This window comes from Dreissena polymorpha, chromosome 8 (genome assembly GCF_020536995.1).
Source record: "Dreissena polymorpha isolate Duluth1 chromosome 8, UMN_Dpol_1.0, whole genome shotgun sequence".
NCBI lineage: Eukaryota > Metazoa > Mollusca > Bivalvia > Myida > Dreissenidae > Dreissena > Dreissena polymorpha.
Window position 1 is genome coordinate 51,690,145 of NC_068362.1, and position 20,835 is coordinate 51,710,979.

The 20,835-nt window shown below is 35.1% G+C and overlaps 1 protein-coding gene and 1 long non-coding RNA gene across 2 annotated transcripts; both read right to left on the minus strand.

Annotated features, from left to right (window-relative positions):
- Positions 1-6,480: 6,480 nt before the first annotated feature.
- On the minus strand, positions 6,481-15,245 carry LOC127840529 (ficolin-1-like). Its single transcript, XM_052368944.1, has 2 exons — positions 15,176-15,245; positions 6,481-7,022 (listed from the first exon to the last, which is right to left on the minus strand). The coding sequence occupies exons 1-2, from the start codon at positions 15,243-15,245 to the stop codon at positions 6,481-6,483; spliced, it is 612 nt and encodes a 203-aa protein (XP_052224904.1).
- Positions 15,246-18,966: 3,721 nt separating this feature from the next.
- Positions 18,967-20,702, minus strand: LOC127840824 (uncharacterized). The gene is made up of 2 exons (XR_008030570.1): positions 19,325-20,702; positions 18,967-19,188 (listed from the first exon to the last, which is right to left on the minus strand). It is a non-coding gene; the product is annotated as an uncharacterized LOC127840824 (long non-coding RNA).
- Between the last annotated feature and the right edge of the window lie 133 nt (positions 20,703-20,835).

Sequence of the window (20,835 nt, forward strand, 5' to 3'; positions counted from 1 at the left end):
ACCATTTCCGCTGTGTGAACATGGACAGCACGCGACTGAACAAACGAGTTTTCATTTGGTCGTATCGTAACCGTAAAACGTTTGAAAATATTAACATAGACATAGACAATGTATTGTCATCAAACAACATCGAGGGAATATATACTGACAATGTTATACCAAACTCTACATGCAAACGAATAAGCGATCAAGTAGTGACTTTACTTTTTGAACAATATAAAAACAACTGGAAAACATGCGTTAAAGCCTCTGACCTTGAAATGAAATACATGTTAATCAATACATATAGATGCTATTTGAAAGTGTGCAAAATTGTCATTAAATCTATAGCATAGTTAGCAAGTAATTTATTATTATTCAAACGGAACCGCTTTTAAACCCGAAAGTAGGATTTCTATACGTTTACGTCCATTTCGACAAACGTGATTATTAAGTTTTAAAGCGCAAAAAAGACGGATTTCTACCTTGTAACCACCAAATATAGTCTAATTGGCATAGATAAATTAAATGTATAGCCTAGTTAGCAAGTAATTTATTATTTTTCAAACGGTACCGCTTTTAAAACCGGAAGTAGGATTTCTAGACGTATACGTCCAATTCGACAAACATTATTATTGTTTATGTTTTAAAGCGCAAAAAGACAGAGTTCTACCTCGTAACCACCATATATATTCTAACTGGCATAGATACATTATGCTTCATATTAATACTTAAATTTACTGTGCCAAATAAGTTGTTGGCTTTGACGCGCGATAGGCGGACGGAATAAATTAAGAACTTAAAAGACATTTAAAACTAATTTTGAGACTGAATCCTATCTTAAATGTTATAGTATGTCGATGGCGAGAAGAAGTGAACTGTCTTAATTAAGATGCGGGGTTGCACCTCTTAGAATAGAATCAGACATACGAGGGACTATCCGAACATTAACGGACTTGATTTCACTGCCTCGATTATATAGCAAATGAATAAAGAACATGTGTTAATGCACAGCAACTGGTATGACAGAATTAGCTAAAATATGTTTGATAATGTTATGACTTTTGAACCTGATGTCTTATCGTTAGATACGTAACAATTTTGTCAGTTAATGTTTTATGAGTCCTTTGTTAAATACACTGCCAAAGCCTGCGATGACATTTTAATACATCACAAAAACTGTTTATATTTATGATTATTATACACATTTATCTATTTGTACCTTTAAAAAAATAATGATGTTTATATCACGGTGAATCTGTTCATTGTATCTAAATCAGATATATATATATATTTATATATTCACACATATATTGTCAGTTACAGGGTCTCTGATTTAGAAATAGGTCATGGGGTTCCCACTTTAAACACATGTATCTCCATACCCTTTTTTATCCGATATAAACACGAATTAAGGTATATAGGGGTACCTTATATATTATTATATATAAATACGTCATTTATTTAACGTCTTATACAAGGAAATATATAGCGAAATTAATTGCGAGTATATAACATTTCAATTTCAGACGTGATTGTGGTACTCGATTTAAGACCTTATTGTGACATTTGATGCATTACCTCCCCTGCACCCCCTCATAGTTATTAAAGGTGCCTAGAACGCGGGGTTGTATACAGACCCCGTTTTTTTATATTGACCTCGTAAGTATAGTCTGAAAACTACCGATACCGCGTTACTGGCACTATGTATTAGTATATATATATATATAATTGTAAAAGAGTTTAACTGGAGAATTTTGCTGGTATAATGACGTCATTTTGTGTTTTGAAATGTATTGAGGCACGCCACGGGAGAAAGGTTTACTTTCCAGCGAAAGGGAAACAGCTGTTAATTTTTTTTTTTGAAAAAGGGGCATACAAGAAACATAAAATTTGTTCATGTCAGTGTAAGATCGTTTGTTATTTCACTCGTGATCAAAGAAAATATATTTCTGCGCCACTCGTGAAAATATAATTTCTATGATCACTCGTGAACTAACAAACGATCTTACACTGACATGAACAAATATCCTCTTTTTATTATCTTCATCTCTGACAAATGGAAAACAGCTGAGGGTTGGAAATAAGGCATTTAAAACTTTAATTTAGCAAGAAAAGTATTTAATTAAAATTTTCAGAACGCAATTTACCAGAATGAAAAAGAAAAACGCATTTGAAAACAAGTATATTATAAGTCAAGCGTGACATGCTTTATCACTTTTCCACTTAGATACGTACTTTGAAACATCTGTAGCCCATAAAAATATAAATTGCTAGACGTGCAACAATACAGCGAACTCGTATTGCAAATCCTGCGAAATAGTAAACTCGAATTGCAATACCTTTCGAATATAATTCATGCACTATAACAAAAAACTGGAACATCGATAGTGCACGTCTTCAACATATTTTAGCTGCTTTCCATCTTAAATGTACAAAACAATTAACCAGGGTGCATGATCACGTGACTTTGTGGGGTTCTTTAATGGATGTATACACGACGGTAAGTGGTGCTGTATTTCACAATGTGAAAAGTGTTAGATAGAGTTGAATGTGAAATATGTATTCGAATTCACATAATGTCAAAATACATTTCACATTTTAATATTTATTCAAATTTAAGTATGTAACTATTTATAATGTAAAGCATTTATAGCATCCTTACACAAACATAAACTCTTCATGACGATATGGATAGATGTTGGTGCAAATCAAATAGGGTATAATTTAGCCCATTAACGCTGTTAGCAAATATGGATCGTTTTTGTAAGTTCATTGATTATATATGTTCGTGTCCAAAACAATCATGCAATGTTTATGACATTTTCGTCATTATTGAGTGCTTAAGTGTGACACATTAGTACAATAACTTTATTTCTAAAGGCGAAAAAACAATGATAGGTATTAACATGATTGAGATTACAATTGAGATAAATTATAATGTCTTGGTCGAGGTAAAGGAATTGGGTCGTTGTTACCAAGAAGCAAGATAATGCTTAATATTTGATTATGGGAAATATGTGTTAAAGCCGAACACAATATTTAACCCATTTATGCCTAACGTCTAGATAAAAGTCATTTGCAAACAGCGTAGACCCAGATGAGACGCCGCAGGATGCGGCGTCTCATCAGGGCTTGCGCAGTTTGCTTAAAGGAATTGCTGTAAGAAATATTCTAAATATAGAAATAATATTCTAGACATCCCTAAGTTTGGAAATAAATTGATCCAATCTAGAAGGATGGGAGAATCCAATGGGTTAATGCGGTTGCCAATTTTTTTAAGTAACAGTTTGCCTTGGTTACAAGATAATCTCAGCAAAACCAAAACGTTTTTATTCGCAAACATCACGACCAGTATTTTGGTTTTAACCAATGTGTACTTGTGTTAAGGGGCTAGGTACACAAAATGATTGTTTGCAGTTTATCTGCCTGTGAAAGATGAATCGAAACACTAGTAAATTTCGACTTTTAAGTACCTTCAGCTAATAAATGGCGTCGTTCAAAAACAAACCAGCATTCAAAACAAATCAATTTCAATAACACTAACCGAATTCTGATGTGTGAACAATACTCTTTATCAAGCGTGATAGTCATCACATTTCTCTACACATACGTCAAATAGTACATTAGTATAATCGATCAATTGAAGACATTACTCTAGACAACATTCTCCGCAATTGTTGTTTGATGAAATTTACGTATTTTAACAACATAATATAGTAGTACTTTTGGAATTTAAATACTACATTTGTTTTCGATAAGACGCATATTTTAATATAAAAAAACCCATACTATGTTGAATTTTATATTGTGTCAAATTTATTTATTTTTATAATTTTTTAAGTATTTTGGATGTGTATATGCATGATAATGCCCCAAACAAAGTCATTTAGGGTTGACTTGGCTTGTGAAACCGAATATATTACGACAGACAAGGACAATGGAGGAATATTCGTGAACAAATAATTAATAAAATCTCGGACATTAAAACACATATTTTCCCTAAAATGTATCACCATTCAAGAGAGTGAAAGACAGTTTATTGCGTGTTCAATGATATACAAAATCTTATTAATTAATAAAAAATCACGATAAGTGGATGATATTTGGTTATGTAAACTTTCAGGTCATAGGTAGTAAATTAGGCATAAGTTAAACTTGTAATAACTCCGATTGTGAACATGATGTTTTCATGAAAATTGTTGTACTCATTCCAAAATATTCACTCCATATGTCTGTCCGCTGTTCATCCGTCAATCTGTCTGACCGTCAACAAAAATGAAATATTTAGAGAAGAAAATATTTGAAATAATAGATAATGTGATTTGTTTTCAGTCAAGATTAATTAATTAATTAATTCGTGCAATTAATTAAGCAATTCGTGCATTAATTAATTAATCCGTTTATAAATTATATAATTCGTGCATGAATGAATTAATTAACTCCTGCACTAATTAATTAAATAATTCGTGCACGAATTATTTCTTTTTTTCTGTCGACGGTCAGACAGATGAACGGATGAACAGCGGACAGACATATGGAGTGAATATTTTTGAAAGTTTAAAGTTTAAAGTTTATTATAGTCTCATTCATAATTTCTGGCTGGGTAACAAATACACATCACAATCAAAACGCAAAATGACAACTTATAAATTGATGCACTAAACCTTAAGAGGCAATGTGCCATTCGTTATCGTGTCGCCGTTAATACATTGGCTTAAACAATTAACATACTAATACATCAAAGCCACCGATAAGGTCAATTCATATCGGGACATTGCGATGAGGTCACTTCATATCGGGACATTGTCAACAAAGCCATCGATAAGGTCAATTCATATCCGGACATTGTCAACAAAGCCATCGATTAGGTCAATTCATATCCGGAATTGTCAACAAAGCCATCGATAAGGTCAATTTATATCCGGACATTGTCAACAAAGCCATCGATAAGGTCAATTTATATCCGGACATTGTCAACAAAGCCATTGATAAGGTCAATTCGTATCGGGACTTTGTCAACAAAGCCATCGATAAGGTCAATTCGTATCGGGACTTTGTCAACAAAGCCATCGATAAGGTCAATTCGTATCGGGACTTTGTCAACAAAGCCATTGATAAGGTCAATTCGTATCGGGACTTTGTCAACAAAGCCATCGATAAGGTCAATTCATATCCGGACATTGTCAACAAAGCCATCGATAAGGTCAATTCATATCCGGACATTGTCAACAAAGCCATCGATAAGGTCAATTCGTATCGGGACTTTGTCAACAAAGCCATCGATAAGGTCAATTCGTATCGGGACTTTGTCAACAAAGCCATCGATAAGGTCAATTCGTATCGGGACTTTGTCAACAAAGCCATCGATAAGGTCAATTCATATCGGGACTTTGCGATAAGGTCAATTCATATCGGGACTTTCAAATGCATAGACCGTCATTAATCTTAGTTTTCTGTTTGTTGTGTCAAAAAATTAAGAAACTAAGAACTATTTTCATTATACCTAATAAATTGGAGATTCCTATATCCATGTGCATAACAAAAACTATGCATATTAGCATGTGCATGCATCAACCACGGCGTTTAGTATTATTTCCCAGAAAATGTATGACATTAATTTAAATTAGCCATTGTGTTTGACGTGACTTTACCGAAAGAAATTTCAATGGTGTACATTGACAAAATAGTACGATGTTTAGATGAATGAAGTTGACAACTTCTTTTAATTTGAACCGAAACAAAAAGTGGTCATTTCTATTCCATAGTCTATAAAACATTGAAGTTTGACACAGTAACAACGGTGAGAATGTTGCACATTTCAGTAGGATCGCATAGTCAGCTGCAGATCATTGAATTGTGAATTGACACTTATGAATGAATTGCCAATTTTTATAATCAATACACTTGTTCCTGAAGAGTTCCTGAAGTGATTACACCAAAAAGCGTGATCAGAACTTATTGTTTCCTTACTATTATATTTGAATTGGTTAATATGACCTGTGATTTATTTAGCCAAACAAATACAGAAATCTGCCATTTATACTGTATTATTTAAACAAAAATAAACATCATGACAACACATGGAAAGAGAGAATCCGCACGTGATCAACTATCCCTCAACCGGTCAACTGCAGCATGAAAATAGCTTTTTATAGAAAGTGTCGCTTTTTAAGTATTAATAAAATATGAGTAATATATTTAGGTCAACGAATATAACATTCCGATGATAAATTAACATCACAAATATAATCAATACATTTATGAATTTGTATGTGTCGATTTATGCTGCTATTTTCAACACGAATTTAAACGAATTATGCCAGTGCTATTCTTTAACATTTTTTAAAATTAATTTCTAGTGAAGACATACAAACAAAACACTTCCCGACTAATTTATCATTTAATAAAATATTTATTACTTTATAACTGAAAAACAAAACAAACACATGATCAGACCATTGTTTTGGGTTGTGGCATGCGTTTAACTCTTGTTAAAGTTTAATAAGGTCTGATTTTCATCTCGGTGAATTTGAGAGAGTAATGATATCCCTTAAAATCCTTCCAGTTTACACCGTCCGCGAATGTTTCGTGTTTCCCTTTAAGATATAACCCGTTTATGTTCACAAGATGACACGCTCCGTACCAGAAACCGCCTTTGTACTGATGTGAACAGGTGCTATTCGGGCCGTAATCGACAGTGGAAAACTGCTTGTTGTTGTGATGAGAAATCAAAGAATCTGTGACGTTCCCGCTGAAGAATGCAATCGTTGATCTATACAGATCGGATTCTGGTGCCACAACGAAGCGTCCGTACTGAGCAACGCGAAAGTCGTTTTCAAAATCCTGCAACTCAATTCTCAGCTTATTGGGTACGGTTGAAGTAAGTCGGTGTATGAACTCATTACCCAGCCAGAATTCACCTTCCAGGGACCCAAATCCATAAGCATAATCGATCCAGGGCCTGGTGAAGTTTTCTGAACCGTCTTGTCTCCTTTGAATCACAGTCCAGCCACCCCCAGCCGTCGTTTGATCGCAGTAGACTTGAAGTGGTCGCCAGAGAGTCGATGGCCTGATGGTGTAAACACCATTAGCAGTAAATCCGTGTCAGAGCAAGTCGGAACAATCGGTGAAGTCCATGTGAAGTCTTACAGTGTTGATTTAATTAGCTGATATGTTTACAAGAGTTAAGACAAAACATAAATAACATATTCTGGCCATGGTTATCATACCAGAAACAAACTAGTAAATGTTATACAACCTATATATACATATATAAAGGGACAAGGGTGTGTGAACATCCAGATACAACAGACAGACATACATATTCCCATTTGAGACTTCGGCGTGTGCGTCTAGCTACGGTGCAGAACGAGACATACATACTATCAAATCCCCATCCCCTAAAAAGGTGTGTGTGTTTTTCTTTTTTTATCGAGTGCACCGGGATTGTCTCCCATATGGCCATCGCCCCCAGAAAGACGTGTTAGTTGGTTACGGGGGATAGTGCAAGATACAGGAGACACCCCGTTCCAGAGGTGACCCTGGGTCTTTTAGTGCCAGGTGTATAGCACCTAGTACACTGCACCTCGGTTTAATGTCTCATGCGAAAGACGAGTTAGTAGGTTAGGTGCAGCGGGGGATCGAACCAGCGATCTCTGGATTGTGAAGCCAGTGTGTTACCACTAGACCACGGATCCGCTACTCCCCTAAAAAGGATGGTTCATTCACAGCTATATACATCGCATTTACACCGCAACACATCTCGACGTGGGAACAATTTTTTACATACACAGAATGGACAATGTTACATACATAGACACTTATTTACAAACATGAAACCATAGTTGCATTAGGGCAAGATCCGATAAGGATTCTAAACTACCCTTACACTATGTTAGAGACACCGCGGAAATCCGTTGGATCTAGAAGATACAGTAAAATTATGAATATATTTGTGTATTAACAGGGAGATAATTATATTTCACAACAACGACATTTCCTATTTCCAGGATCTATTAATAGATACTCGTTCACAGTCGATAATTTATATATAGGGAGAAAGGTGTGTGAGAACCAGATACACAGACAGACATACATATTCCCATTTGAGACTTCGGCGTGTGCGCCTAGCTACGGTGCAGAACGAGACATACATACTATGAATGTAGATACATAGTTTTATTTATATATCAAGTTATACAAAACAAAATGGTATTTAAAATGATAATTGTGACTGATTAGTGGTGATGATTGTGCATTGGTTATGACGTAGACAATGCAGTAAGATGATGGATGTGGTGTTTAAATACGCTAAATAATGCAATTAATTCAAATTGATGCGGAAGATCTTTTGAGCGAGATATGCATTGACGGACAAGTTCCCAAAAGCTTTCCATCACATTTATATTTAACGTCAAGTTCGCGTAGATAAGGTGTGGCCATAGTTAATAACGTATTGAGCTCTTAAAATGGAAGTCAGCGAATAAACTTTATTGCAACTGGTAAATTCTTCTTCGTTGTTGAAAACTGAATAAAAAGACGTGTGCACATTTGTTGTAATCTGGTATTTCCTAATTTAAAATAAATGTGTCAGCTTTTTTGTACCCTTGATAAGTGTTTTGTTTTCCCCGCATACTGCCAATGCCGCGGAGTTGGTGTGAATCTAGACTAGTCGATCGTACCATTGATTAATATTAGGAAATCCGTGTTATTTGTTTACACCACGATATATTTCGATGGTGGAGAAATAAACTCATAATAAGCCATGTGAGGACACATGTGATGTGAATTCCCGTAGTATAATTTTTATCTAATAACACTAATCTGTGGTTGGACTATAGTAATACACATTTCATGCGGTGAACATGCGACAAACAAGTAAAAACACACACACAATTGTTAAACTTTTGGTTTTTCAATTTAATTATTTAGAAACATAAATTTCAAACTTTATTTCAAAGTCAGCATGTTCGCCGAATATCTATTAAAAGATATTTCTTATTATATTGTTAGAAAGTTTTCGTCATGAAATGCTACTACGCATAATTAATTGACCTTTCGACAGCGAGAGTGAAGCCACGCCCACCGATTTCAAGGGGGGTCACTCCGCCGAAGTCCGTCATAAAAATGGCTACGCGAATCGGCCGCATAAGTGAACCAAAAAGGCCTCATGGTATACCAGAAAGGCCATACACTAGTTTTTATTATCATTGAATAGTGGTGCTGAATATAATTATCATATCTATTAAATAGTCAAAACTTTTTTATTAGTCTACTTAAAAGCCGTTAAATTTATCATCAAAGTCGGCAAAATTATCGCCAATTATCGCATACAGTATGAATTGTTCGTTAGTCACAATATTTTTCCTTGAGTAATAGATGTTTCAGTTTTTTAATTAAAAGCCGTTAATTTTTGCAACCGATGGCAACATCGCAAATGTGGCACAGGTAAGTAAATTTATTATAATAGAAGACGAAGAACGTTTCTATTGAAATCCGATATAACACATATCTACAATGCGTTTGGTCAAAATGACCCATGCGCATTGTTATAATCGTATAACAAAGTCAAAGTCGTCAAAAAAGTAACATACACAATATATTATTATATATTATTATTTCCTCGAAAACTATCTTCTGCAATGTTTAAAATATAAAAAGTTGAAAGAATTTTCATGTACAAAAAAACTCGCTAATCAGACCGGGTTTTCAAAGGGTCATTCACAGTTTGCGGCATCTGTTTTGATAACGGATTAGTAGAAAGCCCACATATGGTGTAAAATGACACTTATTGGCCCCTATTGATAATTACTTGCGCATTTGAAAATAGTTTCTTAACTTACATTAAATTTGGAAGACTTAAACCGAAAGAAATAAAAAATGTTTTATTCTATGTGATATTATTAAAAATAATAACTGATTGTCTTTATTATTACGATTTCATTAGCATTAAAAAAAATCTAGCAAAGTTTATAATGTCTTATTTATTTGCCGACTGCATTAGAATGTCAAATTTATTTAACGTTGGCCACCTTTGAAAAATGGTTTTAAATGTTCCTTTCTAATTTGTCTATATAGAGGATAAACAAGTACAAAGTTATACTCTTTTTTATAACGTGTCCGTTGCAAAACTTACATTTTCTATTTTCGCGTAGTATCTTATTATAACGACTGTGTTTTGCTTTCGGGCGATCGCTTAATATGTTGAGATTAAGCTGTTCGTGTGGACGACCACAAAGACGAATCCAACGTTTGAATTTTTCAAGATTAGTACCCGGTTGAGGGAACGGAAAAAACGTACTTCCATCTTTTAACCGTTCTGGATACCTTGTGTCTGAATAACAAGTGCCATAACAGCACCTTTCAACCATTTTCTTTGTTTAAAACACAGAATTACGTATAAGCTTATGTGTCGGACAACGGCGAGTTTGACGGACAAAATGGCGGATAGTAACGGGCCTAATCTATGCTGTAATCTGATTGGTTAATAAGCCTGTCAATCAATCGGCTGTCGAAAGGTCAATTGTCATTACAACTGCTAAACAACCTGCATGTCCGGAAGACCTCGTTCTAAAAATAGTAAGTAATTCCGAGACGAATCGAATTGTCGTCATGGGCGTTCCCTCATTTTGAGTATAATGGATGTTAAATTATATTCTACTGTTTTCACTCTAACTAGCTAGATGGCGGAGTTTATGTTGCTTTATTATTGTTATATAAATAATTGTTAAGAATAGATTATCTTTAAATATACATGTTGACTTCAAAATATACGCTTCGGCATGTTCCGTGCGCTACGAACATCGGTTAAGACCGTAAACTCCTATTCTAGAGAGCTTCGTACACGTCATAACTTTGATGACGTCATCCGCAGTGATTCGTAGGGTATATAAACCCCGACTTTTTTTCGGAGCAACTGCCAATCTTCCCTAATACTTTTCAAACGAAATTTCCTTGGTAATTCAAACATCAACCACTCCGGATGACAGAAAGCGAGGTATATAGCTAAGTACACATTCTCGTAATTTTAGAACAGTTCCAAACGGAGCTGCTCAGTATATGTTATAATAAATAACCAGTTGCTTTCCTGACAATAATAACAAACAGCGGCCATGTTTGTCCCCCGGGGGGAGGGGGGGGGGGAGGGTAACTTCCCAAATTTAAGGGTAGGGGTGTCCCACTAAGACTTCAGAAATGTATCCCATTTTTATATGGGAACTCAGATAAAGTAGACCCATTTTGATACAAGATTTTTGAAAAAGCAGACCCATTTGTATACGATACCATTTAGAAAGTGGACCCATTTCAATACAATAATTTTGATAAACTGGACCCATTTCAATACTAGAATTTGATAAAGTGGACACATTTCATACTAGAATTTTAATCTCTATCATATCAATACAGTATACTTATTGAATTTGCCATTATATGTTTATTTATAAATTTTATATATGTATCATACAACTTTGCCAAAAATATGTCTGTATATTGTAGTCATACAACACAATAAGTGTTTAATTTTCAAAGGTCAACTCAGTCCTCATTATCATATTGTGATTTTCAAAACACATTTAATATATCATGTAGCTTTATACTTATATAATGTGGCTATTATTGCTACACCGATTCGTAAATTATTGCCTTCCTCTTGCGGACAGACTTTCGTGTACCATTACTGGATGCAATAGGTTCTATTGTCACCCCGGTAATGTTCCAAGTTACACCTGTATATTTACAGGTTATGTGATTGCGGATACAGCTGGGCGAAATTTTATTTTTTGATACCCATTTATATAGAAAAATGAAATTTATCATACCCATTTTGATACTGATGCTTTCAAGTCTACATGCTGTATATGCATTTATATACAAGCAAATTTCAGATTTCAATACCCATATCTGTACTTAGATGCTCAAAATCATACCCATGTCTATAATTTTAGTCGAAAAACACACCACATATTTTTGGCTCACTCCTATATACCCGTATATAGGAAGTTACTCCCCGGGAATTGTCGATTGTTAAAATGGGAACGGAGCTAATTGGGTTATGAACGTGCCAGAATGAGTGCGATTGGACCGAAATTACCTGTACGATGCCACACCGATCGAGTCCGTTTCTAGTCCGTCAAATCTGTTCTCAGACAGACCGATCCCGTCCGCACTACGTCTCAAATACGATCTTGTTTCGTGTAAATGAATAGAAACTAAAAGATAAGTTCTTACAACGTTTGCAACACGTTCTATAAGTTCTCAGTAAGTGCTTAGTACGTTGTACTCGTTTTAAGGAGTTAGGAGTAGGTTCAAAGTACGTTGTCACGTTCAATGCAGTTGTTACAACGTTCAAACCATAAATACAATACGTTCAGACAATGTGCATATAAATAGAGGTCGTTGTATCAAATTTTGTTTAATGTTGCCTTCGTGCAATTAATGTTAGAAGCAGAGCAGCAATATAATGTTTTGTTGGGCCGAAAAAGAAGGCGGAGACGACACAGAACTTGTTGGGTGAGAAATTGGTTAAAGCCAGAGAGAAGAATAGCCGTAGGTCCTTCATCTGAAGCTACCGGAGACACAGCGCGCTCCTTTTTATTTTAAGTTTTGGCAGATTCAGGATTTTCAATACCTTCTGCATTTTCATGACGTTTTTCAGTTGAGATATTGATTTTTTTTTTTTTTAATTGCGTCAGCCTTAAGTCGCACTGCCAATTTGGCGGAATTATTTCTTGGAGGCATTACAACTGCACGACTGGTCGGCTCAAAGCGTGAAACATAAATGAGAACTGGCAGGAACGTAGTCGGTTTTATAATCGCCGTGCAGAAAGGGGCTGCAACTCCGTCCTTATCGTACTAAGAACGTAGTAGGACGGAGTGAGAACTGCCTTTAAACGAGTTACCACTGTACAACGAATAAAGAATAACTGCGTACGAACGTGATCGAACTGGCTGAGGACGGGCTCGGTCTGACTGGAAACGGTATACCAACGGGGACAATGCGAAAATAGATCCGATTTGAACTGGATAAAGACGAACTGGCAACGGGATAGGACGGGATAGGAGCGAGCTGCACGTAGTGCGAACTGTGTATTCAATCATATTGTAGATTTTTTTCTGACCAAAACTACACGTTCAAGCATGTTCACATCCCGTTCTATGGGATACCAAAGGGGTCGAAACTTTAACTTCTGCTCGAGCAGAAAAAAATGCTGCTCGAGCAGCAAATTTACTGCTCGACCAGCATTTTTCTGCTCGAGCAGAAAAATCCTGCTCGACCAGCATTTATTTTTAGATTATGGCATAAGCCAATCAGAACTCTTGTTATATTTGCCATTTGGTACGAAAATGGTTTGTTTGGAAAAAATGGCTGCCGCCACGATGGTGCCTTTTTCACATCTTCTGCAAGTTTATGTGACGACCTGTTTAAAGTTTAACATTGACACGCGGTAAGTGCTTTATATTTTGGCTGCAAACTAGTCGATCAAAAAATTGTTGCCATTTGCTTAATAAGAAAATCGATCATAAATGTCTAACGGCTGTTAAAACTTTTGCGAAAATCACGACGATGACTGATCAATGGGTGCGCAAGTGTAATAATTCTTAATGATTCTTAATAATTGCTTCTGACACAGGTGCCGATTGCCTGTGATTGTGCCTTTCTGGTTAACATTGTTTACGTTTCTCGTTCTCCCCATACATGTATATCTGCTGTCCTAACTTTTACAATGATCCAAAATATCATGTCTGTTAACCAGTTCTCAGTGCCCCAGATAAGCTACGTATCTGCCTCTTTCACCCTATTAAAATGTTTAAAAATGCAAAGAAATACAATATCATGAGTATTGAAAACGCATCCAATTTAACTTTTACGCAAATTCGTCAAATTAACAATACAAAACTTCGATTAAAAATGCTTTGCTCATTTTAGGTATTTTCTCTTTGGAATTATTATCGTAACGCGGTGACGCTTACATTCAGCAAGCTCAGCAAACGGTCATATTTATTCGAACGCTATGCGTTTTCAATCTGACCTAATTCGTCGCTCATTGTGCATGTATTTGTAAAGCGTCTGTACTTTCAGTTTCTATTACGATGCGAAATAAAAATAGCTAAGAGAGGTCGAAAGACGTCCGAGATTGTTGCGCCAAATTATCAGCCGATCGCAAACTTTTTCGAATCAAAAAAGCAAGAGCCAACAAGTGCCGAATCATTCGTGTTATCAATTTTGTTAGAAACTGTGTATACAGCAGTTGAGTTGACATCCAAAAAACATGATGGAAAGTCTGTGACTTAACAAACCTGTCAAAAGTATAAAAAGGCATGTCATTGGTTAGAAATTGTCGACATTTTTTAATGTTTATATCATGGACAGTTTCAAGGATTAAAGATATTACGAAGGTCCGTGTACATACCGTCTTTTCGTTTTTCGTTTTGCATTCGACAACACGAAACACGAAAATAAACGCATATTAGTTCATATTCCGATTTTCTTATAACCGAAACAAAAATACAAAAAACAAAGAACAAATCGAGTTATTTATATCGTTTTTCGTTTTACTAATTACAAAACAAAACACGAAACGTGTATGTCTATTCCTATTTCGTTTCAATTTATATTACAAAAAATCAATATTTGAAAATTGAAACAAAGCGCCTGCTCTCATTTATCGTTCTTGATTTGATAAAACGATACACGGAAAACGGTAAACGAGGGGCGCTGCGCAGCTTTATTTGGATGATAACTCATGATTAATCTTAGTGCGCAGTTTCCTCCCTTTGGAAACTATTATTTTGCATAATAAAATGTTCACTATTACATGTATTATAGAGGAAGAAAAGACGAGTCTTGGAACAGCTCTTTTTGGCTAGTCTAATAGAATAATGAATAGATCAACAGTAAAGTTATATAACGATACCAATATAAATGCCTGCTTTTGTTTCAAGTCATTGGATTTGATTTAATATACAAAATGTTTTACAATAAGCATTGCACAATAAAATATCTTTGTTCGGCGTAGCCTTTCTCTTCAAGTAATAAACAACAATCGAATTATTTACTACACTGTATTCATATCTGTTTAAGAAATGAAATAAAAATCCACATTATTGCTAAATATATACACATGTACATTCAATTAGTATGGTGAATTATTCCTAAGAGCATGCACGGCCTCATAAAGCCCAGTCATGGCACGTCGTGTGCCGTCCTGGCTCATACACTTCAGGTAACTGGCTGGCGGTGGGGTCTCATACCAGGTGTCCATGCAGTTCTTGCATCGAAACAGTGATTTGCAACAAATGGCAAATGTAGGGTGCGACACTGGTCCTGAATGTAACAATTTATGTTGTTATAAAGCTATCGGTTCACGCACTGAGTTCTTTTTAAATTTTATCAGCATGATTATATTTGGTACTCCGCCCTTTTAAGAATAAAGAAAATTTGCTTATAACGATTATAAAATCATTTGAAACTCTTTGCGAGAACACATCATTCAAATAACAGAAAAATCAACGCTAAGTTTAGAACATGTCAATGGATTTTATTTTATAAGTTACAACTCTGACGTTGCTACAAATTTATTTACTTAGTTTTAATAACGTTTTTGTTTGGTGAACAGATTTTGTCCAATTTGTGAAGGACTGTTAAAATGAACTGGATGTGTATAAAACGAATAAAATAATACACTTTTCGACTTATAAATGTACTTTAACAGATCGTGCAAGCGAAAGCTTGATGGCGCGCTCCTCATGTATATCATTGACTCAGCAAATCATATGCGTATTGTTACAAATGTAAACACTTTTCTATAATGGAATTCGAGTTTCATTTTAGGAGACAACCGAGGTCATAAACGGAACATTTCAACGAGTGCAAGTAGATTCTATAGGCGTGACGCATGATATTCGCCTTCTTTAAGTAACGTAACGTTTAAAGGAAAAAGTATTAAGCGGCGTTATAATATCATTGGAATGTACATATCTTGTTAGCAATTACTTAATCTTGGGCGCTCTTTCAGGAACATTAAATATGTTGTTTAATAAGTTATTAAATTGGTATATTTATTAATTATATTTAATTTCATTTCATTTTCTTCAAGCGCAAAGCGGTTTCATATAAGGTGTTTGGTTATAACTCTTGTTTAAGAGCTAAAATCACTAGACATATCACAATGCAGTTGTTAAATGCAACATGTATTTGTTATTAATCGAACGAATTGGAAATTATATATTAGACACCTTGCACTTTACCGTTCCATAAGATTAAAACATTTTTTATATATTTATTCTCCTTTCGTCCTGTTCTTTCTTTCAATAGTGGCTGTACTAATACAACTTTGACATTCTATTATGTAAGGTGACGTTAAAAGTAAAACATAGGGACATTTTAGCAGCCGCCGCCGATTATTGTGTCTTTAAAATGTCATTCGGGTCTAACGGGTTATACAAATAGGAATGCGGGACTCAGGGGACGGGGTATTGCAGCTCTTAAAATGTAAGGAACACCCCCATGATAATAGGATTAAAACGAGTTGTTTTTTGTACCAGTATTGCGACACCTTAAGGGTTTCGCGTGATGGAATGAGTGTGGAGTTCAAATAAATTTGAGATTTTTTTCTGTGCAAATGATGATTGCAACTATACAGTACTTCTTGCAGAGATTGTTTATATTTAAGCCTAGGCCACTTAATTACAGATGTTGTTATTTCGGCCGAACCACTAGCTTTTTAAAGCCATAAACAATCAAGTGTCATAAAAATTATATCAAAAATTAGCGACAGTGTAACAATGTTTAGTTTCGTAATATTCATTTATTTAGGCATAACTTTTCCCTTTGACATGAACTTAATTCAGAATGGGCTCTCAAAATAGGGCATTGTTACAAATTGGGCAAAAGTCAAGGGCAATACCGTCAAAATGCACTTTAACAACCCGGGTGACATTGAGCTTAAGTCGATTTTTTCTGTAAAATATTTTTACAGCGAACACACATAATGTCATTCTTTTTTAAGAAATACATGTCTTATGACTTAATATGATTATTAGACTGTATATATCTTTTTTTTAAACAACCTACACAATATATTATTATTATAACCATAAGTTATGATAAGTGTTCAATTTCATCAGTGTATACTTAGGGAAAATAAAACCATTAGTGCTAACATTGGCTCTATTATCTTATTGACAGAAAAGTACTCTCCAAGACACCCCAGACACTTACCAAATTCATGATTAAACATTTATAATTGCTAAATTTTGGAAAACCTTAAGTAAATTTGCGTATTAACTATTTCATATTTGAGGATTTTGAAAATTATGGACCCGAACGTCTGGTGTGTTTCGTCCCAATATCAGTCTGCAAAACTAAGTTTTTTGTCTTCATAGCCAATGTGGCTATGAATCTTTGAAAATGTCATAGCCAGAAGAGTTTCATGTCCAGAAAAAATAATTTACAGTGACATTATTATGAAAGTAATATCAACAGTCGTTATATATCAATTGCAATTGGGGGGGGGGGGGGGGGTAAGATTGCATACTAATCAGTATCCCAGGTTTTAAACTTTTATTCCATCACATCTGACACTGAGAGATTTTTACAATATAATATTTTGAAATATTATTTTCATTATTTATGATATGAATGATAAACACTGTTACGGTTATTTCGTTATTTCAAAGCTATTGTAATAAAGACATTTAAACGTTTTACTTAATGTATAAAACCCCTCGCACTATTATTTTATTTATCGGCGTAGAATACAAGTTCAGTTTACCAAAAGTATTACTTTTAAATAGGCGAGCCAGACTTTACACTCTCTATAATATCTAATGGATATGACTAATGATAGAAAACTAAGGGAAGTAATTAAGCGTTGTCACTGTAAGAATTTACACCTGGAATGCGTAATTGATTATAACATGTAATTGGTTTATTTGCTCTGAATTTTTTTCATTGCAATTCAGGCAATATATATTCAATTTTTCTATCGCTAGTGCCGAGATTTCATCGCATTGGCAATCAGGCTTTGGGTTAATTTTGCAGACTGCCCAATATTACAGAAAGTAAACTTGTGAACTTCTGGATGAAGCACAATAATTACATTAATTAATAATTGCTTATAAGTAGGGTATAAGAAAAGATGTGTTAGTCAGAAACACAATGCCCCCTTCTGCACCACTTTGAAGCCATATATTTGACCTTTGACCTTGAAGAATGACCTTGACATTTCACCTGTCAAAATTTGCAGGTCCATGAGATAGACATGCATGCCATATATCAAGTTGCTATCTTCAAATTTGCAAAAATATTGACCAATGTTAAAGTTTTCGGACGGACAGATAGACTGACAGAGAGACAGACAGTTCAAAAACTATATGCCACCCTTTGAGGGCATAAAAAGGTTCCCATACGTCTTTCTCTTACAGTAGGTCATATTGAAATAATGCTTATGACCAGAAGTTACAAATTTTACTTACTGTTAATGTTTTGTCGACTCGTACCGTGTTTCCGGGACTCATCAGTTGGAGAAACACCATCAACTTGAGTCAACAGAACAACTTTAAAACTGCTAAATAACTTCTAAACTAACAACAAGAATTTTAAAGCGAGATTATACGATTTTGTTAAATATCTATGAATTTATATAAAATGTGTAAAAAACATATTATATATAATACATATATTTCAATATCAAATAAAATTAAAGTTAAGAAGAACAGGAAAAGAAACTACGCTGAGGCTGATATTTGGGCCATTTACCAGGCCTTTTACCTGGTGCGCTGACTGCGATGTAGTTTTTCTTGGGTGAAAAGTCGCCTGTAAATCGCAAAATAACGCATAACAAATGCTAAATGTAAACATCGATTGGAAATGTTTCATTAGTATGTTTATATTCCTACTCACATAAATTGTGTTCTCCCCCATCTGTGTTTACACGGGCTTTGGACCGTTCCCTGAGAACAAAGCGTTCACAGGAAGCCACATTAAGGAGTGACACATCGGCACCTCCCCACCCTCGAACCGAAACTCTGAGTTCGGGGGTGTCTTACCCGTCGTTGTTGATTTGACCTAGTTTTTAACCCTATTTGAACTAAATAAACCACCAATCCAGATATCATCAAGATAAACATTCCGGTTAAATTTCATAAAGATTGGATGAAAACTGTGACCTGTATTGTCTACACAAGGTTTTTCTATCATTTGACCTAGTGACCTAGTTTTTGACCCCAGATGACCCAAATACAATCCCAACCCAGATATCATCAAAATAAACATTCTCATCGAATTATATATGAAAACTGTGACCTCTATTGCCTACACAATGTTTTTCTATTATTTGACCTAGTGACCTAGTTTTTGACCCCAAATGACCCAAATACAATCCAACCCAGATTTCATCAAGATAACATTCTGACTTAATTTCATACATATTTGATGAAAACATGTTGACATATAAGTTGTAAATATATGTGTTTAGACGATGTACAATGTGCAAGTCTTGAATAAAAAAGTCTGTCTGTCTGTCTGTTTGTCTGTCTGTGACCTCTATTGTTTACACAAGGTTGTTCTATTATTTGACCTAGTTACCTAGTTTTTGACCTAGTGACCTAGTTTTTTACCAGACAACCCTAAAACAATCCCAATCCAGATTTCATCAAAATAAACATTTTGACCAAATAAGACTGGATTGAAACTGTGACCTCTACTGTTTACACAAACTGTTGAGAGACGCACGCACGGACGCCAGACAACACACAATCACATACAGTACAGGCAACGTGTACTTTGACAAACGCCACTCGTTGCAGTGTTCATTTTACGGTGTTCGCTTAAACAGATAAGTGTGATAGAAACGCAAAAATCACAACATTCGCCATATCTCTAAACTATCAAATGAATTTCTGCATGTTTCTATTTAAAGATTTGATGTAATAAGCGCCCAATCAGAACAGGTGTATTGCAACATTCGTAAATCACCTGACGCCTAGTGTGCGCTTTGTGTAGAGTTCATGTTCTGTTACAAATTGTAGCCACAAATAAATACATGTATATATGCCCATGATATTTTCATTTTCTTTGTTCTGAACCATAAAAAGCGCGCAAAAATTGGCATGGGTGTATTTATTTTTGACACAAAATCTTTGTAGCGCAGACAACATTGGGATCTTTTAATTTCGATTTAAAGTTTCGTAGTGAATTTCTTCCTAAGTACCGGGGTAGCTTGCGAATTATTTGGAATTGACATTTCATCTGAATAAAATAAAAATCAAACACGCTGTAACACGCTATATTTAGATTTCATGCAACATGTACAAGTCATTTTCTGGAAATCGGGAAAAATGAAACCCAATTTTGTGAAAACAAAAAGGGCAATTGCATTGATTAACACCATAAAAGTTAATAGTATTGATCATCTAAATGCTTAGTTTCAGTTTCCGACTTAACGTACTGCCCGAGTTTAAGTACACATAAAAAATGTGCACATAATATCAACATGTACATAAAGTATATGATTTTATTTTGTACATGTACATTTAAAACGTGTGAATGACTCTCACAGACAGGTGTTTACGGTGGCTGCGCAGCATCGCGGTGATCACGGGTGTTCCCGTTTACGATAGCGTGCAATCGCGGCAATTTCAGGTGTTCGCCAAACACCGCGGTCAGTAGTGTGTCCGCCCCCCCCCCCCCCAAAAATGTCACCCATTGGGACAATTGAACACCGCGGACACGCGTTTCTGTCAAAGTACATATTGCCTGTACTGTGAGCTCACCATGTAACTTTGTGACAGGTAAGCTAAAAATAGAGTAAATCAGGTCCGTGAAGCAAAGTTTACATGTAATTTTATAGG

Excerpts from the sequence above, each read along its gene's own strand:
- LOC127840529 (XM_052368944.1), bottom strand. The coding sequence starts at position 15,245 with ATGGACACCTGGTATGAGACCCCACCGCCAGCCAGTTACCTGAAGTGT. Across the intron at positions 7,023-15,175 it reads GAGCCAGGACGGCACACGAC|TCTACTGCGATCAAACGACG; the intron begins GTGCCATGACTG and ends GACCACTTCAAG.